Below are 23,511 nucleotides of genomic sequence, written 5' to 3' on the forward strand. Positions count from 1 at the left end.
ATTACAGTGAAAGCTGTTCGAATAGAAAATTACCCTCAAAGTTTATGTCTGGCGTCGCATCATCAGAGTTGTCACCTCCCACGAGCGTCTGGTCGTCATCGTTGTTGCCCATGGGCGTTAGGGTGTCCTTGCTCTCCGTGCTGGCACCCGTATCCTGGCGCACCGTCACGTACGGAGTCCGCTTTACTGTCTCACAGGTCGATGGACGCTGCGACACGGGAATGTAGATGTCCGAGTCTGCCTCCGACTGCATCGACGCCTTGCGGACCACCTGTTCGTTGAGGGCCTCACGGGACTTGACCACTTCGTCCGGTTCCTCCGGCAGAGGTACCACCTCAAAGTGCGTGCCCTCGTCGAAGATGTAGGCATCAGGCCGGACCTCGGTCAGCGAACGATTAAAGCGGCGCCGGGTTGTGACCTGGATACATTCAACACAAGTGTATGCACAGAAAAAAATAGGATGTTATCGGTTCAATAATTTATTTCATATAAAATAATATTTAACATATAATTTCAAAGTATAAATAATGAATAAATAGGGTTAAACGAAATGCCACCACACTAATATTACAAGACGGTCACAAAAACTCTTATGGATTAAATAATAATTAAAAGAGAGTCTGCAAAATATATAATATTACTGATAGTCAAAGAGCTTAGAGGCTAAAGCATGTTGTTATTCGAAGCAATCTATTTATTAGATCGAAGAATATCAAGTTCAGAATGACATTTTCTGTCCCAGTGTGCTTGGTATTGCAGCGATATGTAATTCAAACGCACCTGGAGCGAATTCAAATTCAGACCAGCACCCAGACCAAGTGGAACGATGGCTCCACCACCACCACCGCCTCCTCCATTTCCGCTTGGTCCGCCGCCGCCCTCCGTGTCCGAAATCGAGATGGTGCGCATGCGCTGCATCTCTCCCGGAATGTTAATCGTCGAACCGCGCAAATCATCCGCACCAGCCGTGTGTGTCGACATGAAACGATGTATGACGGCCAGATGTGAGAGTATCTGCTCCGAGGATTCCTCCATCTTTCGCAATCGGAACTCGATGTTCTGCAAAGTCACAACAAAAGTGGTAAGAAACCGAATTTAATTTCCACAGCATGCGTGTATATATATGTTATAGTTGTAGGAAAAGCTGCAACGCCTGCAGTAAATGGTCATTCGGACGTGTCCAATCTTCAATTCAAATGTAAAATCGTGCTGTCAGAACCCATGTCACTTCGGATAACACGAATCACACAGGAAATTTGCATAAAAATCCAAACACAGCATTGGAATGGATGTCGAAGCAGGTGGGAAAAGGGTAGTGATGTCTACGCACCTGAACGGTTGCCGTTTGTATATTTTCCTTCTGATTGATGTCCTCGATTTTCTGAGACATGGTCTCCACTCGCTCCGTGGTGTTTTTAACGCGCTCGTCCGTCGACTGATTGAGGATGATTTCCTGTTCGTGGAAGAATCCCTCGACGCACTCCTCCTCGAAGTCGTACAGCCGCTCCAGGTCGTCCTTCTCCAGGAACAGTTTGAGACCATTGTCCCGCTGCACCTCCAATCCTGCGGATTGCCGATCAAGTGGACACATGTTACAAGCGAGTTAGAGGATACAAGCGAAAACCAAGAATGAACAATAACAACAGCGCCCGAGGCAATGGGAATGCACAATGGAATCAGAAGTGAGGCAAATCGTTTCGCCATAACCCAATTAGGAGGTGTTGTTATTGTTGTCGCCAAGTGGCAAGGTTGATTTCAATACAAAAGAGCAGGTGGCGTATACGTAATGCAGTTAGTTACAGAAGCACACACAGTCGACAGTTGGGGCAGGCACGCAGGGAGAAAAGTTAGATATTTGTACATTAATGCTGCTCGGCGCACAAAGCCTCAGACACGATAGACTCACAGGGAACAAAGCTAAACTTGCTCATCCCGGGCTCACCTTTCGCCTTCCGCACACAGTACTTGAGCAGGGAGTAGAAGTGGCACAGCGCGATGAAGGGCGGCGGCAGGACGGGCTTCTGCTGGTACTCCATCACTACGGTGAACCGCTGGAACATCCACACCTAAAGGACCAAAATCATACAAAATTATGACATTATTTTAGGAGTAAAAAGGTTATAAAATGGAAGCCATAAAACCTCAAAGATTCGATCGCACTCACCTGATGCGAAACCGAGTTGACCTCGTTGAAGATATTGTTGAACACAGCGATGAGCAGATTTATCAGCAGAATATTGGCAATCAAGAGGTACATGGACATGGTTATCGGCGTTACCCAATGGCCTGTAATCCAATTAGTTGGTGTGTGTTAAAAGTGTGGCATCAATATGTTTCAGAGTCCGCCATCTGGACCACGGCCGTACTCACCAGTGACGCAGCCCGGCTGGCTGGGATCCTCGCCGCAGGGAGGGTCGATATCGCCAGCGAACACCTCTCCGTACAGCATGAAGTAGGGCTGGAAGGTGACCTGGAGAACGATAAATTAAAATGACCATTAAAGCGCCATCTGATGGAACCGGGGGGCATCGCCATCGAGACATGGAATGGCCGGGCGTAATTCAATTTGCGCCCGTCGCCCAACATAAATGCAAGTTTTACACATTGAAACACAGTTTGGTTATTTTTAGCCATCACATGACGATTTTTGTGTTAGGGTTGGGGTTTTTGGGGGTAGGGTGCTGTCTGTGTGTTTGGGATGCAACTTATTTGATTTCTAATTAGCCGGTACATTTCTTTTGAAATTGGAAACAGCATGCTAAATATTTACACATTAATGTCTATCCATCTCATTTGCATATAACAGCTGGAATATTGGCAAATTCTCCTTAATTAGAACTGTAGTGTTTGACTTATGACTATCATCATTCATTCATTGCTGACCTAGGGCTAGTATTTGCATTACACTCCTGCAGGCAGCTTAAATTATTTAGCATGCAAAACTTAAAACTGAAATTAAATCAACGTTTAAGATGTCGAGCAGAAAGCACCAAAATAAAAAAAAAAAAGAAGGAAGGGCTCATTATAAATATTCATAAGCGAAAACAGAGTACACACATTTACCTTAAAGAGGCACAGATCTGGGCTAAATACTAGTTTATACAACATGCAGAACATACGGATTGAAAAAAACGCATTGGACCGGAAAGAAAGAGTGAAGTCTCGGCTCGCCGAACCTGGCCAAACCCTTGCAAATTCAACACGGATTAGGTTTGACAGTCTTAAGTGGGCGATTCCAAACGGACTTAGCAGTTTCCTTTGCAAGAGTCGAAAAGGAAAAATTGGGATGCGAGATTTCGGAGCAGAAGTAGGCTTTAGGGATCAAGAGACAGAGGAGAGCAAAAGATATACAGGTATACAATTTTTGGGGACACAGTCGAACTTCCAACGGAGTTAAAAGTAGGAAAACGGGGTCCACATAAAACTCAGGTTGAAATAGAATACTTGGCACACACTGATCTCCATCAAGACACAACATCAACTATAGACCACACCAATATGCAGCAGATATATCTGAATATTATTATTTTTATTATTATTTTTGTTTTTGGGGCAGACGCATCTAGGGCATTCTACAGTCGGCTCTCTATATAGCAAACCAAGTTCATCAATCACAAATGGCGTTACATTTGTCAAGTTGCCGCTCGTCAAATTCGATTGCTCATTGTGGGTGGGCGGAGTTGCAGATGTTGTGGCCGCCGGAACTGTGGAGCTGGTACCGGTGGTGGTGCTGGCTGCAGTGGTGGTCACCGGTGGAGCACCCATTGTATGATAACCACGATGATAGCTGGAACGTGTATTGTGCCCCAGGGCACCTAGAAATCCGGGCGCCGTTATTGAGCCGGCAATAACCTGGCATTTTGGCAATTTTCAAAAACATTTAACGGGCGAATTATGCGATTAAAATGACAAAGGTGGTTAGGCGATAAAGTGACAGATTTCAGTTCGAAATGTAGGGGACAAATGACAGAATGACAGAAAGAAAGAAAGAAGAGTATATAATACGAGACAGTCAATTTGAGCGGCATTTGTTCGGTGATTTTGATTAAATTCTAGTTAGTCAACTACTTAATGTAAAGTGGGTTGAATGGAGCACCAATCGACAAAACTACTCGTACGTAAAAATGATTTGCTTGCACCACTACTGAGGAACGCAGGCCAAAAACTTGCTTTGCTTGCTATTAAGTAAATGTATGTACTCCGCATCGTTAGGTATATTTAAAGTTAAAGCTGCAATTGAAATCGTCGAAAGGACACACTCGCTTTCTCTGTGTGTGAGTGTGCCGGTGTGTGTTAATGAGGCTGACATACGCACATACACTCAGATCGGGGGATTAGTTTATTTACAAACAGTCGACTGGACGTGTAGTATATAGCAATATAGCTTACCTCCTTGATGAGACTCCAGGTCGGCTGTTTGTTGGGGTATAGAATCGCTTGTCTGCTGACACCAAAGCTCATCAAAACGACCGCCAACAGGACCACAAAGTATATCATGTTTTTCACCATTTTGCCCATCATAGTGACCAGAGGTCCTGAAATATTTCATAACACATTTCAAAAGCTACTTATGCGCATTATTTATTGAATATGGCTATTAAATCTTTGTACTAAAGGGTGAATTGTGATTTTGTAGAGATTTATAAACCACATATATAAACCTTATTTATAGCCCAATTTAGCTCTAAGTAATTTGGTTTACGGAACTAAAGACTTACCCAGGTATTTATTCACGCCAAGGATGTTCAGGATACGCAGGTACCAGTATATGCTGTCCACACAGTAGATGACTCGTCCAATGTCCATCGTATTCTCCCGGAATCGAAATGCCAAGCCGATGACAAAGAGTATAATGGCGGCTCCGTCGCACGGATTCCACATATTCCACGCCCACACCGAGAATTTATGCCTGCTCGCCGAATTCGAATTAATGGCGCCCAACGAAGAAGCGTTAATTCAAGCGTAAGTGGCACATATTAAAGACATAAAGTAATGGAAATTCGCACAACTGTGAAATCCGCCCAGCTTCATTTGCACTCATCGCCAGATGCAATTAAACACAAATGATTGAGGTGTGCGGGTATAGGGGTCTACTTACGTAATGGCCACCGGTTCGGAGGATATTATTTCGCGCACCTTTTCGAAGCCCAGCGTTGTGATATATGCTATTGAGTACCACTCCTGCCACCGCGGCATCTGGTCCATCTTCACTAGCACAGTGAAGGAGAACATTATAAGAAAGAACATATAGGCAATCTGTAATGGAAAAAAGGAGGTTTACAAAATGGTAATTTAGTAATAAAAATTAATTGAGTCCTATATTATACCTATCTTATTGAGCCAAATATGCAACTCTGGGCATTAACAATTTATATATATTATATGTTTTTAATTTTTGCCCAGTGTACATGCATCGGAAGTGAATCAAGCTAGCTCGATAGTAATTTCCGCCACTTACCGAATCCGCCCAGAACTTGGTTATGGGTGCCGTGTAGAACTCGTAGAACTTCTTTTTCAGGCGCAGCGGCTGGTGCTGTTTCACCTCATTGTACTCGGAAAGATTGAAGAACTCTCTGAATTGGGCGGGATCTGAGTCGGTGAGTGAGACCTGTGGAGAGATATCGACAATATTAGTGGGCCAGCAGGGGCGAAAGTGAAAGCCGGGAGGCGCTTGATAGTTTTCGGACTTAATTAAATCATCAATGTGCAGTGAACATTCAAAGAGAGCCACGTGGGGATATAGTACATTGGGGAATTGCGTATACGCCCCGTTGAATCGGCGTGTCAAATGTGATTTAGTTTGCTGTCAAATTAATTTGCTGGTGTTTTAGGCTCGATTTGCTATTGCTATTTATACGCGTGTTTAGTTTCCAGACACAACATGCAGAACAAATTAATTAAGTTAAGCATTATGCAAATCAAAATGTTTTAGCCGCGGGGTGTTCGAAATGTGCTGACAAAAAGTAGCATAGAGCAACTGTACTACTGAGGAAAATCGAAGAGGATTTAATAAAAGGTGTATTGTTGAATTCACACATTTTCTACGCATACATTTTCGCAAATGAAGCTACGAAATGCGCATTCCAAGGGGAATAATATGGAGCAAAACTACTAAAGCCAGTTACAGAAATGCCATTGAAATGAAAATATCTTGAGGGAATAAATTATATCCGGGTTCAACTAACTTTGGAGGGCTGTTCTTCCGCTCCAGCAGTGAGATTAACCTGTAAAATTGATACGATACAAGTAACTAGGACATTAGAATGGCGTGTGCGGTTTTCAATTGCGAAATAACCATCCCTATATAGATGGGTGTCTGAGTATAACTGATGTGCTGACTGGGTGATACCATTTTGAGTCATATGTAGAGTTTTCTGGTGTCTTTGCCTAGGGATCGAACTACAATAACCAAATGGAAAATAAAAAAATAAACAAGGGGAAACGGCATTTCTTTTTCTGTTCTGTGCTGTCACTTCAAGTTTACAAAATGTTATGGTTGAGCAAAATGGTAGTCTTATCGCATTCTGAGTCGAATATTTTGATGAAAAAACACGAGTAGGTGGTGTATGAAGGGCAGGTTTGTGTTGGTTGGTTGTTTGATTGTTTGGTTGTTTTGTGGAGCTACTCACTTTGCCATTTTCGTGTACTTTTGTATCGCGCACTGAGTAAGTATCCGCCAATAGAGCCTGCAACGGTTCACGCACATTTTTCGCATTTATCAGATATGGAAATCACTCTATAGTTTTACTTTATAATGGTTTTGAGCGGTGATCTTTGGACATAGTACTTGAGTTCAGATGAAGAAGTGTAGAGGTGTGTGTTTTAGGTACAGGTTTCCAAGATGATTTGTGGTGCAGGAAAGTTTTTAAGTTCACATTATTGAAAATACATTATCACACATACGTCGGCATTCCACAGATATGTACATGGGGGCGAACAAACTACTATTAAATACATGAACCCCCTCATTTCCACTTGCACTCAATGGACTTTAATTTGATTTCGTGATTAAGGGATTAGCCCATTCCAATAGAAAAGTGGGTGGCAATGGAGCCGGAGCTTGTGCTGTGCCCGAGTAACTGAAAAACAATATTTGCACAAGTGCCGTGGCTCCTCTCGATTCATTCGGTTAGCAGTTTGACATAGACCTGGTGGCATTTGATGTGGTTTTGTTGGCAACGAATGCTTGGGGATTATGCTTGGAATGGGTTTGTGCCAAGATTATTACTTAATTTAACTTTAAGCCAGCTCTCGGCTGTTGCCAATGATTTTCATTACGCTGCTAATGGATATTCGCACTTAATTCGAACCAAAGAGGACTTTCAACTTTTATGGGAAGCATTAGAGGCAAAACCTACTCGAATGTAACGAGGGCGGGCAATATTCGGTAACTTACATCTGTTGAGTTCGAGACACTCTTAAAAGAGGGCGAGCTGTTTTCAACTGGTATTAGCTTGCACTTTGGAAAATACACATTCAAATGATGGTTAGTGGAGAAATAAAATTACATTAAGAACTGGGCGAAATGTAATGAATTTTATATGAATTTTTCCCAATTTTTAGTGGCTACCTTTCTGGCTTTGAGTTGAACTAAACTATCGAAGGAGATGAAAAGAGCACGTGTTTGTGGTCCCGATTGACTGGCTGTTCTATAAATAATATACCAAACCAACATAATCAATAATATACAAAGTTTTCAGTGACCACCCATTTATTCGAAAGCCCCCTTAGAAGAAAATTCATTAATTTCAAAAAATAACTGGAGCAGAAAAAGTGTAGCAACTCTTGTAATATTGATTTTTGTTGTTTTGTGTTTTCTCAGGAGAGCCACAGAATATTTATTGCATTTAAATCCCTTGCAATGGCACCATAAAGTACGATATTGTGAATATAATCTTGGGAAAAAATCTGAAGAGATGCACACTTTTAAAGCATTGTATTGTGCGGGAGAATTCTATAATTTTTGTGGACTTCCTGCACTTCACTTATGTAAATTCAAATTCATAAATACATGTATACGAAATAACGATACAGACCAAAGAACAAGTATGTAAGAAACAAATAGTGTAGACAGATAGTTCGGTTTCGAAAGCAAACAAATTAAATTAAATATAGTTTTGTGATCTGGCAACCAGAACAGATACAAAGATACAGAGATAGAGTCAGAAACAGAGCAGAGACAGCAAAGAGAACATATACATGTGTATGTGTATGCACATAGATATAGACGACTTGAACACCAAAGAAACGGAAGTCATGTATTTGGCATAGATCTGTTTGATTGTTACTACCTTGTCGCGATTATTAGCACCCGCGCCCATCCTATATCTCAAGGAAATGGATCTTTTGGCTTTTAAAAGGGCGCTCTATAAACAGACAGATTTGGATTTAGGATTGATGAACAGCAGAACGATTATTTGGTCAGTGGTTAATGGTAAACGTTAGACGTAAGGTTAGTAAAAATAAATTGAATAACTAAACTCTGACGCTGAAAACGTATAAGGCACACATTTAGGACTGGCACATATAGACAACGAAACCAAATTAAATTGAATGTTAGTAAGAAATGAACAAAATAACTTTAGGTTGTTGAAAACAAAAGGCCAAATACCTCGGCATCCGGCTGGGAACGATCCGAGTCATCATTGTCCAGGTTCTGGTTTTCCAGATGCTCCTCCTCAGTCTGCGGCATCTGCTGCAACTCCTCCTTTGACTTGAAGTCAAGCTGTCTAATGTAGAATGGCATCGCCAAACCCAAAATGACCTGGATGCAACATACATACATTCGTTAGGTAAGCACAAGATGAGTGGAGCTCTATAAGACATACCTTGAAGTTGGTATTCTTGCGGGTTCGCAGTCCACCCATCCACAGATCCGCCAGGATCACCTGACTACAGGGATGTGCGAGGAGGGCACGATGGTTGGCAGCCACAGCCAGCGAAAGGCAACTCTGATTCGACCAGGAGTGCAGCTCACAGGTTAGCAGTCTTTGCGCCTTCTCCGCATCCTGGCGGTAACTGAAGTCCAGCAGCTTGTTGCCTAACAAAGACAATAATAGTTTTCCATTGCAATCAAATCATTTTAATGATTTCTTTATGCATTGTCTTACCCTTGCTCTCGAACTCCTTGGCGTAGGAGCGCAACTCCTCGTAGATTTCCGTGTCCAAGTCGTCCTCGGCCGCTTCGTGTGCCATGGCCTTGTACAGTTTGCAGGATACGAGTGACTTGGCCAATGCCTCCTCGCCATGTGTCCACATCAGCAGCGCCATCTGCTGTCGCTTGGTCAGCACGGCCCAAATCTGAAAAGAGCAATCTGGATGTTCAACAGGACGGATGAGTGATGTGCCGAAAACCGCTTACCAGCAACTCGTTGAATGGAAACTCGAAGAGGGCCATTTCCGAGGTGAAGGGCAGCAGGCCGGTGACCAGGCTCAGCGAATTGGCTCCGGCATATCGCTGGTATTGGTAGGTCGACGACTTGCGGCAGGCATTTGCATAGCTGTTCATAACCTTGGCGTAGATGGGCCGGAATTTGCGGCGCGTGTAATAGGATCTGTGGGGAGGCAGAGTACGGAAATCGAGTTGGGATTGGGTTGGTGCTCTTGTCCGGCGGCGGTAATCTAATGCTTCTTGACGATTTGCCTCAATATTTTTCCCATTGTATCTACTTATGAAAAAATTCCCACGGCCTGATGGACATCCGCCGCTGCAGGGATGCTTGAATAACAATGAAAACGACTCCATTTCAATGCTATTTTTTCAGCTGTTCGTCATTTGTTTGCGAAAAGCTCAAGAGATTTCCATCACGAAATGTAATTGGGTTTGGTCAGGACACTCAAGAACGAATTTATTTTGCCTGGCCCAATTCGGAAGCACCTGGCGGGGTTTTACGAGCGCACAATTAAATTCAGCACATCAACACAAATGCCGATAAAATATTTATGACAAATAAAAGGCAAATCAATTGACTTGCCCCCGTGAACCAAAGGCAACCAGCACCAGACCGGCCTATTCGAATTTTATGTTAATCAAATCCCAAAACTTTAACACATTTAATTACGCCCAAGTTGGCAAATTTGTGAGCCTGCTCTCGACATTGACAACACATTTAAATGTCCGAAGTCTAGACATTGAAAACGGCGAGCAACAGTCACCCGAAACAGGCAAAAGCCAGACCAGAGGTAAGCCAGCCGACCGAGAAAAGGCCAAGGACCGAATCTGAAAACCCTAATTTAATATAAACACATCAGTTGTGACGCCGGCTCATTGCCTAGATAGCCTTTGCCATTTAGATGGGCATTTGTCAGATAACTTTCGGCCAAGGCAGGTCCTTTGATTAAAGCACAAAGGCCAGAAATCACGGAAGCCTGGAAGGCTGGTATGGCAGGGAATAACAAACAGAATGGAGAACTACAAAGACAAGTAGTGTCAAATTTGTTTGTTTATGGTTCAAATAAAAGAAGGGATTCCATACGCATGGTAAATAAGGGCGCAGGGCATTTCAAAACGGCTTTATTGAAAATAACAAGCATTTGGGATACTGGTATACAATGGCAAGGACACGAGCAATATAAACTGATTGAATATCAATGAAAATTTACTTAAAATCAGAAAGTATTCCTTTTGATAGGCTTGTACGATGTAGTTGTATTCAGAAATGCGTAGCTATAAGAGCAAGTCTCTTTGTTTACAATTTTAATTAAATTTCTCATCCTTAGACTGAAACTGAAGGTCTTAAAGGTTTGGCTAGTCCAACCAAAACAAGTCAAGTTGTTAGGCCAACAAATTCAGCACGATTTTTAATTAAATTGAGTAATTCTGAAAGGCGGTCAGTTGCTTAACCAACGTGTTTTTTATTGAAACCACAAACCGCTTTCTGGCCCAAACGGCCGCAACTTATGAGCGATATTAAACAGCATTGTGGTCGTTGGAGCAGCGGCGTTAACTGAATTTAAGCAGCCACCGCGTTTTCGCCTTGCTGGCAAAATATTAATGCTGCATAATTAAGGGGTGCTTTGCTTTGCCCCGGCATTCTGTCCCCTTTGACCCGGCGCCCTGCTCCTTTCTGATCCTTTCAGCTCCTTTCTGCAGCATCACCAGCAAACCAACAGCATCAACATGACAAAGCGGAGCAAAAGTCGCCTGCCAGGCAACGAGGCTCTTGGTAACTTGATGTGCAAACTTATTACACTTTCATGAACAAATTTCTCAAACATCCAGTTTAATCCGCAACACGTTCAGGATTGACTTTACCCCACTTTCGGTCAGGCAAATTGCGGTAAATGCTTTCATTTTTTCGGGAAAATGGAAACACAACAGCTTTGTGGCTAACTGGCGAGGTGTTTTTCGTGGTATATTAATTGCAAATATTTTTTTAACTTAATTAAACGATCCGAAGTTAAATGGAATGGGAAAATCAACTCAACCTACGCTTGCATTTTTTTTGCCAATCAATGATTTCAAAAAAAAAAATCTTTGTTTATATGGCGCTTTTTCATTTTTCTTTAAAAATACAATTTATTATGAAAATAAAGACTTCAAAAAATTTTAAATTATTACTAAAATTTGCACACGCAGCTATGGCCGAAAAAAGAGCAATTAAAAATATTTCAAGTTTCTACATGAGCCATTTATTTTTGTGGATTTTTAAAGAGGCTTATCAATTTCCCCTCAAGCACAACTTTCCCCCATTTAATTCCGCTTGTGGAAAAAGTAACAGCTGGAAAAGCTATAGCTCTGCACTCACCGATATGCGCCGCCCATTAGTTTATTGATCACCAGGCCGATGTCGTGGAGCGTGTAAATGTAGCCCTTGGGTATGTGCGGTCGGACATCGCGCAGGATGTAGCTGTGGGCGGAGTGGGAGAAGGACACGAGGACAATGTTGAAATTTACATAGGCCGAAAGGAAAATATTTGGGGATGTGGTCAGCATGAAGGGTCGTCCGCTCAACTCACCCCAGCGTGTTGGCCGGACCGTGTTTGGTATTGTAGAGCTCCTCGAGGCGCGGTATTGTCAAAAATTTCTTCATCGAAACGCCATTCTCCAGGAGTAATTTGACAAAATCGATTCTATCGTGCTCCAGCGCCTGCATCATGGCCTCGTCCAGGGCGCCTGCAAAGACATTGTAAGTTTTGAACCAGCACAAAATGGTGGGAGGCATCCCACTCCCCCGTATGCCACTAAGTTATCACCCACCGTTTGGCCATTCCTGCCCGTAGACGAATATCTCGCTGCGTGCTATGTCCACCCGATTCCACGTCAGGGCGAGACTCAATTGCTCCGGCGGACTGAGATGCTGTGACTTGAAGAGGGCCGTTAGGATGGTCTGATCCAGTTCCTGCGCCTCGCCCTCGGGCTTTTCCTGTATGCGAAAGACGGTAATCTAGCGAAGAAATTGAAAAAAAAAATGTTTACATATATACGTAAAAAACGCAAAGTATCTATTAATGTAGCTCCCGTCGAACATAATTTGTTTGCTTAGGCCTGGCCCCCGGGGCAAGGACATACTAGATCCTGCCACCGCTGCCGTCAAGCTCATTCAAAAACCAATTAAATCCGTAATAACATCTGCGGCGGAATTGACGAAATGCCGGGCTCTTTTGGCCCACAAAAATACTGGCACTCGCAGGAAACTGTCTGCTGCTGCTCGCGGTGATTTAAAATTCATTACACGTTCAATTGAATTTCGTAGCCTAATTATTTCAACGGGTCTGCGAGCATTAATTAAAAATTTAAATCGCTGCGCGTAAAAGTCTCAAGTGATTGAAAAGTTAGCCTCACACCCCGATTTAGTTGAAGCCTCAATCATCTTTGGGCAACTTAATTGAGCAAAGCCCCTTTGGGTTATGCGATTTTAATTGATGGGCTCATGCCTATAAATAAAACCATGGAAAAATCACCTGGGGCTACTTTCTTCACCTGCTACAGGTGTAACTACACTGGGACCTGTATATGTATAAATATTTAATAAGTTATTATTGCACTTCGGGGGAAAGTTAGACAGCTTAATAATATGCTATAGACACATGTTCCACCTGTAGCATACTTTTTATAAACTTTTCAAGTGTCTTTTAAACTCATTTACAGCGCATTTAATTCCTTTCCACCTGAACTTTAATGAAATTAAAATGTTGCAAGAAATGGGGACAAAGAAATGCCATTAGCTTATTGTTAATTACCTAATCATTTAATGACATCGTTTTCCCACTCAACTTTACTATTAATTACGAGATTTGCACTCTGAGGGGACTTCGCATGCCTTTATTAACATACCCCTTAAATAATTGCCCACTCTGCTCACCAGATTCTTGTTCCGCGTGCACTGCAGCAGCTCCTGGTAGAGCTTCTCGGATTGGTCCAGTCCCACTTCAAAGGTCTTCTGTATGGTCCCAATGAGATAATCCCGCATGGACTCCAGTACCGGCTGCTCCTCGCCATCCGAAGCATATCTGCATATAAATGTTGTCAGATACAGCATTGTCCCAACACGAGAGTGTGCCCAATTATTCAGACTAATTAAACAACAAAATTAAATGTGGCAGACAAAAAGGTTCGCCGGAGGATTGGATGGCCCCCAGACCCTTTTTGTGTGTGTGTGGTGAAGGTGGTGGCGTTGAGTAAATTTAAATAATTTGCCAAATGTCGCGTGCCAACAGGCGTTCGTTGGGTGAAAGGACAAGCCGACATGTTCTTAATTAAGTTTACATAAACTGCGGTTTCTCATTAAGTTGCTAAAGTACAGCCTTTAATTCCGGAGAAGTTCCGCACATACTCGTATCTTAAAGCTAAGCACCCCGATGACTATCTGCATTCACATCTACTTACTTGTGGACGAAGGCCAGCAGGTCGGCGGCACGCCCGGATCCGTCACATACGACCACCGGAACCGGCGGCGAATCCGTCACGTACTCGAGCACCGCACGTATCGTGTTGGTGCCGCCCTCGATCACCAGGCAGACGACGGGCGTACTGGAATGTGTGACTACGGGAGAATGGCACAAGAGGTAAAGATTTGAGTCGGGCTATCCATGGGGGACATGCAACGGGGATTAGTCTGATTCACAGGGTGCAGGCCGCTATTGAGGATTCAACAGGTCGATTGAGACTCGTCACCTGGTGTCAGTACACTCAACGGAAATGTGTGTTTGCAACAAAATCGAAAGATTGTATGTCGAGATACGAATAAAATTATATCTGTTCACTAGAAGGGAGGAAAACGTTCTGTGTACTACAAATTATCCTTCGACTAAACTAAAAATTATAGTATAGTTTAAATTAATTGATTCAAATTAGAATGAACTAGTTTTCCTCGAAGTAAATGTGTTCGAAAGATGATTGAAAGCTTAAATCGAGCAAAATAAGCAAAAGGAAACGAATTTCTGTATACCGTTTGTTTTTAGCCAGTGATTCTTTGCTAGAAGTATAAGTAAATTTTAAAAATGTCTTAGGAAACTGGTTACATCAAGGTTTATGCCAATATAATAGACGAGGCTAACCATAAATATTAGCCCTTAATTACTATCCTTTAAGTACTCAAATTTCGTCTCTTGTATTTAATAATCAAAATCTATGATACTTTTAGCTCATTTTTGCCACAAAAAATTAATCAAAAATTTGACTAGACGCTCCTTTCTAGCCAATTCCTTTCGCACTGAAAACATTGACTCAACTTTCTATTTTAATGTATTGTTAAAAAATCGATCTATTCAAAATACGTAAAAAGCATATCTTTTGTATTTTCTCGAGTGCAATAGTAACTACCAACAGCAGCTCGCCACATCAGATTGAAATCCCGGCCATTCGGAGCTTAGCCCGCGGCATTGGCCATGAAAAGAAATGGCTCTCAATGGCCCCCGATGACAAGGAGCTTCAATCTGCGGTCTGATTGGCCTTTTGTGCTGTCGAGCTGTCATATTGTGGCTTTTGTCCTCGACTTACATGGGTGAAGCTTCAGGTTGGATATGAATTTCTCCAGTTTGCGCCGCAGGATCAGTTCGGCGCCATACTTGGCCTGGGTGCCATTGTCGACCAGCAGAAAGTAAGCATGCCGATTGTTCAGCACGGCCAACTTGGATCTGAAAGGAACGAACAGGTGATTGCAACGATTGCAACAGGTTAGTCGACTTAATTGCAGTGGGAATCGCAACAGCTAATACTCATGCATTTTTAAAGCAGGCCCAGGCCCATTTAACTTGTTGCCCTGATTGGGTCCATAAAATATGCATTAGCTCCATCGCACCATGTACTCACCTGGGCGAACTAATGCTGTGGCAGGGCACTTCGCGGTTGTGGCCCAGCAGCTCGTGATTGCGCTCCACGATGCCCCAGGGAGCGATGCCGATGCTGACCACTCGTCCTGTCCGCTGCTGACCCTCCAGGAGCAAGGCATCGCCCACTTGCTTGGTGACGCCTGTTTGCCGAGAAGCAGAGGAAGTACAACAATGGCCACGTTGAGCAAGTGCGTAAACAAGTTTGCCTCCACGGAGGATTGCGATAGTCTCGCCCGCCCACGCGACCTTCCCAGTTTCAGTATTTTATATCTTTGTTGAGGGGCGTGTCTAAAATTTAATAACAGCTCGAGCACAAAACCCGGACGACAAAAAAAAGGACGAAAAGCATTCGAATGAAAAATGTAATAAAGTATACAGCATCTCGATGCGACTTTAGTATGCGCTTCTATCCAAACAAAATAAGAAGCATCGCTTTTCACTATTTGTTCACTATTGTTGTATAAAAAAAAAATAGTCGGACTACTTTTTTGCATGCCAACGAATCAAATAAAATAAAAACTTATTTAAATACAACGTTTGCAGATGTTAAGCTTTGAAAAAGTGTCAAAGTTTTTCTCAAACGTCATGAAACTCATCGCGTTTTGCACTGACTTAATTACATTTTTATCGAACAATTTCATTACGAATATACACATTTTATATGGTACTTTTTCAGGAATCGAATCAAGGTCAAATCCATAAAAAGGGAACCAGCAGCCACTACATATTAGGGCAATTTCCCGGCTACCCCAATGTACTTAGTATGACCACCCTTGCTGACTTGATAATCCAATTTATTTGGGCTACCAGCTGCACCCACTCTCACACCCACTCTACCCTGCAATCCCGATATACCCCGAGCAAAGGCAAAGGGCCACTGGGTAGCACAATATGTTGACTGGCAAGCAGTTGGAGTGTGTACAATCACTGGCTGCGTGATTTCCGTTTGGGATTTTATTTATTTAATTTTCGACTGGGGTCGCTCATCCGCACTCGGCTCGCCTCATTTTCCTCTTTAAGTTTTTCCGGCCCCCGTTTGGTTGACTGTCTGTTTCTTTGTTTTCCTTGCTCATTTTTCTTTGTGCTTATTTAAGTTTGCCCGCCCGTAATCGTAAAACCGGGTAGTGTCCTTTCATAAAACTTAAATGAAACGGAATGCTCACCGGTGTTGGTGCCGCCGGTGAATATCCAGGCTCCAGTGGTCTTGGCCGCCTTCAGCAGTCCTTTGCGTATCTCCTGCGAATCAAATAGAAATCAGTTTCCCGTTTCGTTTTCAGGAGGCCACGGCCATTCAATTAGCGTGTGACACACGACCCTTCTTCCACTTTCGTTTTGCAATGGGCTCTGTTTTGGGACCGAAAGTTTGCCCCAACACCCGCCACCCGGCATTTTCCTCACCTTTTTCAGCTTGGCCTGCAAATCAAAGTTGGCCTTGCCGCCCTGCACGGTGATCAAAAGTTTTGGCAATTCCAGATTCCATTCCTTGGTGAATAGCTGCACCAGTAGTTCCGGCCGCGTGTCGAACGACAGGCGAACGTACTGAAAAAGGCGGTCAAAACTTATTAAAGAGCACACTAAAAGAGATTGCCCCGGATGGGACGGTCATACCTGGGCCTTTGTGGGATGCGCGCCGCCCTGGAACTCGATGGTTCCATAGGCATCTGTGGGCTGTGGGCGGGTGTGCTTCGTGGGCAGCCAGGGGTCTCCGGGCGACCCACTCTCGATGCCAGGTATCGTCTGATGCGTGATCTGGGCCTGGCCACAGCAGCATCTGCAAAAAGAAAATTCACCCAAATGAATATCGTTTTATAATTATTTAACATCTAAATTTTAAGGATTAAATGCAGCATGGGCCTTTTATAACTTCACTCTACTTCGCGAAATTTCTAATTTACCAAAAATGTAATAACACAAAAGTGTTTGCCTCCAATTCCCATGACTTTGCTTTATATACTTCTCATAAATGACTATTTAGTTTAAGTTCAGTTTTAGTATATTTAAAAAAACCATTACTTTCACCTACTTGATGCCAATATGATTAATACACTGAAGCTGGAGAAAACGTGCGTAAATTAATGTATGTATATATCTTAGACTTTCTTTTAATAAATGCGGAAGGCACTATTTTCTACGTTCCACCTCAAGTTGCAAGAAATCCAACTGCAGGTGGCTCCTGGCGGACATATTCCTGGCCATCGAGTGTGTTGACTGACTGTCAGGATATGTGGGTGTCAACGATATTCGGCAAACAACAGCCAGAGTGCCACGCCCCCCGAGAATAATACACGCATCAGCCTTAACCTGTCACTTTGTTTGCGATGCCCACGTGGAGCATAAAGCGTTATTTACGCCCCCGTGTGCGTGAGTGTTGACTTCGTAGCCCCAAAAAATACACACATATGTGAGGCAGCCCCAACCGAAGAGGCAGGCAATAACCTTTCTGACCCAATGCGAACCAAACACCCACCCACCGACCGACTGTCTGTCTGTCTGTTTGCTGTTTGCCAGCTGATGTTCTTGTCAGGTGCTTAAAGTTGTTTGCTAAATAATGCATTTCAATTAGATCCCCGCACATGGCTGCGTCGGTTTGAATCGGTTTGAATGGAATTAAATAACCAAATTAATCGACACGTGTCTGCGGCTCACTCCACGTGCCGTGAGTGATATGCGGTAGACATGCCAGAATAGGATAACTTTTTCCAACAAGAGATACAGTGTAATGCATAGGCAATTCCAAATTTAAAATCTTGCGGTTGCCAAAGTACCTTCAATATATATATAATTTAATCGAATTCAGATAGAACGTTTTATTTAATTTGTTTATTTAGCGTACACGTGTTAAACTTTGAACTTACGCGCAGAGAAATAAACAAGTTTTAATTATTGTGTTTTACAAAGTTTGGCTATATGCATGAATTTTTAATCGAAATTTATGTAATTAGCTTTTAATTACTTGTAAACCAAAAGAGCCAGTCGTACCTTTCCTGATTAAGAGCAAATTCCTATTTATAAATAAAATTTCACCTTGTAAAAGTTCAAAGCCTGATAAACAACAATCTTGGCGAATTAATTTTAATTAGCCAAGTTTGAGTTACAAACTACGGCTGAAATCCAACTCGCCGGGCAGAACTACTAGTTGAGATGCTTTCGGGAGTGACAGCTACCGGTTGCCGTGAAAACGCGCGGGGAAAAGTGTAGACCGGCGGGCAAATATTTGGCAAGCCAGGTGCTGATAACAGGGCTCCCAGTCATGTAAAGTCAAGGGGGCCATAAACCCATCGCTTGTCCCGCCAGTGCAGTGCTGGCCGTGCGGAAAACTTTCACCAGAACGTGAATCCGAATCTGAATCCGAATCAGTAACAGCAACTGAGTCTGTAGCTACATCTGTATCTGCATCTGTATCTGAAGCGGTGAGTACGCGGCCGGGTTTATGGCACATTTATCTCAATTGCTGGTTCTTGGGACAGCGGCTGTCATAATAAACAATAAATGCTAACGCCCAAAAACGAAACTAAAATACACAGCGATCTAGGAACTGGGCCAGTAGCGATTCACTGCATCTCGTCGAGCATTTTGATATGCGAAACTGGGTCAACAGCTTTCGTCTTGGACTTGGACCCCCAGCTCCCTTCGTTCCCCCTTTTCACAACCCTCTGCTGCCTATCAGAGGATGAATTTAAATGCAAATAAATTAAATTAGGTGCCACTTACTTTGCATCGTCCTTTGGGCATGGTATGAATTTGATGCACTCGCGCTTCTGGAAATTTGTCTCGATCCAACTACGCGGCTGGTGCTAGATGGAACAGAAGCGAAATCAGTTAAAATATTATTTTTACAATTTGAACATCGCCGCGTTTAATGCTCATAGTTACACTTTATACACTGATCATACGGCTAGAGGAGCAAATGGAAAATAACTTGAAGGGAACAAAAGATTCGATAAGTATACAGGTCAGCGAAAGAGTCACAAAGAATGACTGATATCGAAAAAATATATGCAATATACATATAAAGATTAATATTTATCGAACAAAAGTTGAGTTTACTTCGGGTTGAAAGTAAAGAAGGTTTCAATAATTACACTTAAATCACTTAAAATAAATAACAAACAATAGAGATACAAATTTGTTCAACAGATATCTATTATTATTTCAGGATAAACAACGTCGACACAATACAATCACTATTTAAACAGTACTAATTCGAAAACAAATATAGATAAATAAATTGTTAATTGACAACCAACAATGTAACAAATTAAGATACGCATTTGCAGAATAAAATATTTACAATGTGAATGGGGCCGTTGTCGTGGGTTTTTGCATTGTTAATTTATTTATTTACATTTACATTTCCAACTGTTGAACTAGCCCACTTTTACTATTTAACTAAGCAACCAAACAAATATCTCTAATTAATTTTCAAAATAAATGATGTATATTCACGACAGAACTGTGAGCTTTAAACATATTTTGTTGTTTTATTTAGCTAATACTGATTTTCAAGCATTTTAAACTGGAGTACATGTAAGTTGTATTTTATTCCGATAAAGCCGCCTTTTACCAACAATTACGCGCCTGGTCTAAATATTTTTCCTCTTTGCTATCAAAACCTATTTGCAACCACAAAGCCCTATAAATATGATTGGCAGTGCTCAGTGCACTTTGATCGGCTTATGTGAACCAAATCCAGTCACGTTTTCATGCCGACTTCAATCCTCTGGCATTCGCACAATTGATTCCAATTCCGAATCAAAACTTTGGCCAACTGCAACTTTGGTGTTATCGCAGCAAACAATGCCAAAGTGGCAAACTTTGGAGCAACACCCAGCGTCAACCCAGCCATCAATTCAGAGAGGGAGCAAACAGCTCCCGGGATTCGCAGTGGTTAGCGGGCAGTTGGTATGGTTACCTCCACTTAGCAGAGGTTACCACTTAAAGTGGCGAATGGCCTACCTCCTTTAGGGGTTCACTGCCGGCGTGCGCCTTCAGCAAATCACGCACATTGAGTATAAGGACCTTCGATAGCGTCGAGGAGACGGAGGAGCGTTTCCGCATCCGCTGGCGTCGACGAATGCCTCGCGGCGTTGAAACTGGAGTCCTGGTAGTCGGAGAGCTACAAGTGGGCAGATGGGCTGCCGATTCAGCCGCAATGAAGGCGGATGTGGAGGCTCGAACCGAACCGACTACTACAGCCGGCGTATTGCTGTATCTGCGAACTGTGGAAAAGTCCTTGGAAATTCGACGCACATATTTGTGGAGGGCGAGCGGGGAGTCGGTAACCACCATGCTATTGCCGGTTTCTACGCTATTTTCCGCTAATGTGCTCTAATTAATTGAATTCGCTGCGTTTCGCGAGCGGCGGCAGCTGCAACAGTATATGCATACCAACCAACCGAATCGGACGACAGGTGAATCTCGACTGACACGCACCTGCAGCCCGCGATTTGGTTGAACCGAGCTGGGTATGAAAGGCCAATCTGCGAAAGGCATCTCCGTTTCGGAGTGGATGCGGCTGTGGATGTGGGGGCGGCAGATCGCTCTTAAATAAGATAAGCCCAGCTAGAGGTAATCCACCTAGTTTCATTTGCAGGTCTAAAAGCTTTTTCATTGCATTTGCCATCGCACCCAAAAGTATGGACCGAATACGAGTTTATTAGCTAAAAACTTAAAGATTCCCTTTACCACCTAGAATCTCACTGCCAAAAGCCCTTTTGTGGACTGCCAAATTGTCATTTGGCCAAAACCTGATTGGTGTCACTGGCACTTTCGCCCTGGCTGAAATTTTAGTGGTTCATTAAATCGATTTTCTAAATAAATGATGGTCCAAATCAAATGCCATTTAATTAGCGAAATGGCCAGTGCAATCCATCGACCATAGAGTGTCTATTCTGTAAGCTCAATCTAGTAAATGGATTTCCTGAAATAGTACACTTAATTAATTACCTTTGGCAGCTGAATGAAACGTGGCTGCTAATTAAAGCTCAGGATCTGGCTTGTTTTAAAATACATTTTCTTAGCTTATGGGTTAGGTGCACATTAGTAAGTAGGCTATTACGAATGCAACAAATAGGTTTATAAATTTCCAAAACATAATCAACAACAGCAATTGTGGGTGAACGTACAACGAAAACGATTAAATGATATAGAAATTAAAGTGGAATGTTGATTGCTTACCCTGGGCACGGTTATATTTATCAGACCCCAACAGATTTTTTTCAGTCCCCATGGTATCTTTAAGGGTTTCGTATAGTTTGGTTTCAGTATTGTTTCGGTTTCAATTTGGTTTTGTGTTTTGTGAGTGTACGTGGGTATTGACATTTATATTTTACAATAGTCATGTTGTTTTAGCGTTTACATGTCACAAGCACATTGCAGATTTGTTTATGGTCGTCGTTTGAAGGTCGTGGTAATCGTTGTTTTCGATGATTCAATATTCGCATTGAATATTTTTTTATTTGTGCAATTTTGAACACGCACGCACACACACAGATACACGAAATGGTGCATTGAATATTTCAACAACAATTCGTGGTTTTCGAATTATTCATTGTTGTTTTTAAAATATATATTTTTTTTGTTGATTTGGGTGTTGTTTCATGTGTGGTGTGGTGGGTGGGAGAATAGAGTGTGAAAACACAAAAAAAAGATTAATTAACAGATCGCAGCACAATAATTAAAATGTATAACAAGGATTGTTCATTGTGTCTCAGAACGAAATCAAATCCAAATCAAGGTGGAAAATACATTTGGACAGGGTCACGTTTTCGTTGGTGTTTTTTTTTGAGTTACGAAAAGATTGGCGTGTCAGTGTGTGGGGTTTGTGTTGTGCAAAGCAAAGTTGAAAGTAGAAGAAAAATATTATGTTTTAAAATTAGTTGTGACATAAAATGAATCGCTCTTCTCCGTTGCAACGGGCATTTCATTTTTGTGGGGGACGCACTACGTTGACTTACTACCAGACCGCTTTGATTTAAACTATGGTTTTTATGTTAGAATTTAATGTTAACAACCAGCATAAATCTATTTTTAAGTATTATTGTTTGTGGAGGGTTACAGCTACTCATCCTGAAAGTATGCACTGTACTGACTGACTGTAGTGACCTGCACTATAAGTAACTACTCAAAAGCACCTGACTGTTCTTGCTGGCAATTAACATGCCAAAACCACAGCTTAAGGTAAAACACAGACCCTGTCTGAGAACTTTGCGTGGTGCCACGTGGCAGTCGCAACTGCTGGTTGCACTGAGCAGGCAGTTGAAACAGCATTCACTGCTACACTCAGGCAAGTGGCAATTGCAGGTGGTGGCCACAGGTGGCACTATGAGCTCAGACACCCACACTCACCGCACTCGCTGCCACATGAAATTCATGATATTTGCCACAAAACCAAAATGGAGGAGCACGGACTAAGCCCCAAAATGGCCACAAAGCACGTTCACAGTTTCATCATAAACTTGTTGAATAGTTAATGGCAAAAAATCAGTTTTAATGAATTAGTTTATGCATTTAAAAGTGGTCAGCATAGCATTTAAAGAGTAAAGTGCATGCACCCATGTGCAACTGTCATAAATCGTGATTACTCACTAATGAAAATCTGCCCCAATTCATTAACAAACAAATTGCTGATTCATTTTAAAGAAATTGAATAAAAAAATCTTTACGATATTATTGTTATTTGTAATTGGATTTAAACTTTAATGGCAATCGACCATCATTTATTTAAGCAGTTTAATATTTTGAATTATATTCAGTAATAAATAGTTTAAAATGTGTGCTGGCGACTGCTTTCTGACACTTGGACGCAAACGGAATAAAAATGAAAGGGAAAAGTTTAACAGCTCATAACTACGAGTTCCCACGGATGCTCCCGAACATTTTCTCTGGGCGAGAGGAAACCCAATTAAACTTTTAGCCACCAATAGAAGCGAGGGACGTAAAGCCGCAAAAAGTGGGGCGAAGCATTAAGAATGTTATGCTCATCTACAGCCGAACGAAGCCTTTGGGCATATAACGCATAACCATATAGCACATACATATATGCTATATATATGCTCGTATTTTATATGTGAATGCATGTGGGCATCTCTTCGGGACCGTTTCATGCAGCGTCTATTAAAATAAAAGCTTTTCCTCCAGCGCAAGCCAAGAGCCACAAAAGTTTTGTGTGGGCATAAAACACAGTTCGGTTGATGTGGACCGAAATGTGGCATATTTCAAATTAATTAAACGGTCAGG

At 42.3% G+C, this 23,511-nt stretch overlaps 1 protein-coding gene across 17 annotated transcripts in view; it reads right to left on the reverse strand.

The window, feature by feature from the left end:
- LOC117135468 (transient receptor potential cation channel trpm) overlaps positions 1 to 23,511 on the reverse strand; it is a 46,309-nt gene that overhangs the window by 3,043 nt on the left and 19,755 nt on the right. For 4 of the 17 annotated variants that reach the window (XM_033295666.1, XM_033295665.1, XM_033295668.1 and 1 more), the window contains 28 exons: positions 18,985 to 19,067; positions 16,882 to 17,044; positions 16,672 to 16,812; positions 16,437 to 16,509; positions 15,254 to 15,413; positions 14,942 to 15,078; positions 13,829 to 13,985; positions 13,305 to 13,452; positions 12,200 to 12,386; positions 11,959 to 12,115; positions 11,748 to 11,849; positions 9,362 to 9,554; positions 9,111 to 9,300; positions 8,829 to 9,040; positions 8,612 to 8,764; positions 8,292 to 8,366; positions 6,630 to 6,686; positions 6,186 to 6,224; positions 5,459 to 5,608; positions 5,099 to 5,256; positions 4,719 to 4,909; positions 4,390 to 4,535; positions 2,371 to 2,470; positions 2,165 to 2,286; positions 1,943 to 2,066; positions 1,331 to 1,563; positions 781 to 1,059; positions 34 to 418 (listed from right to left, as the gene is read on the reverse strand). In XM_033295666.1, coding sequence (XP_033151557.1) covers positions 34 to 418; positions 781 to 1,059; positions 1,331 to 1,563; positions 1,943 to 2,066; positions 2,165 to 2,286; positions 2,371 to 2,470; positions 4,390 to 4,535; positions 4,719 to 4,909; positions 5,099 to 5,256; positions 5,459 to 5,608; positions 6,186 to 6,224; positions 6,630 to 6,686; positions 8,292 to 8,366; positions 8,612 to 8,764; positions 8,829 to 9,040; positions 9,111 to 9,300; positions 9,362 to 9,554; positions 11,748 to 11,849; positions 11,959 to 12,115; positions 12,200 to 12,386; positions 13,305 to 13,452; positions 13,829 to 13,985; positions 14,942 to 15,078; positions 15,254 to 15,413; positions 16,437 to 16,509; positions 16,672 to 16,812; positions 16,882 to 17,044; positions 18,985 to 19,067 — 4,315 coding nt within the window. Of the gene's footprint in view, positions 1 to 33; positions 419 to 780; positions 1,060 to 1,330; positions 1,564 to 1,906; positions 2,067 to 2,164; positions 2,287 to 2,370; positions 2,471 to 3,627; positions 3,853 to 4,389; positions 4,536 to 4,718; positions 4,910 to 5,098; positions 5,257 to 5,458; positions 5,609 to 6,185; positions 6,225 to 6,629; positions 6,687 to 8,291; positions 8,367 to 8,611; positions 8,765 to 8,828; positions 9,041 to 9,110; positions 9,301 to 9,361; positions 9,555 to 11,747; positions 11,850 to 11,958; positions 12,116 to 12,199; positions 12,387 to 13,304; positions 13,453 to 13,828; positions 13,986 to 14,941; positions 15,079 to 15,253; positions 15,414 to 16,436; positions 16,510 to 16,671; positions 16,813 to 16,881; positions 17,045 to 18,984; positions 19,068 to 20,229; positions 21,058 to 21,450; positions 21,508 to 23,511 lie in introns of those variants that run through there. The other 13 variants (XM_033295674.1, XM_033295675.1, XM_033295677.1 and 10 more) reach the window with 11 other exon arrangements.

The sequence above is a fragment of the Drosophila mauritiana genome, chromosome 2R (assembly GCF_004382145.1).
Source record: "Drosophila mauritiana strain mau12 chromosome 2R, ASM438214v1, whole genome shotgun sequence".
Classification (NCBI taxonomy): Eukaryota; Metazoa; Arthropoda; class Insecta; order Diptera; family Drosophilidae; genus Drosophila; species Drosophila mauritiana.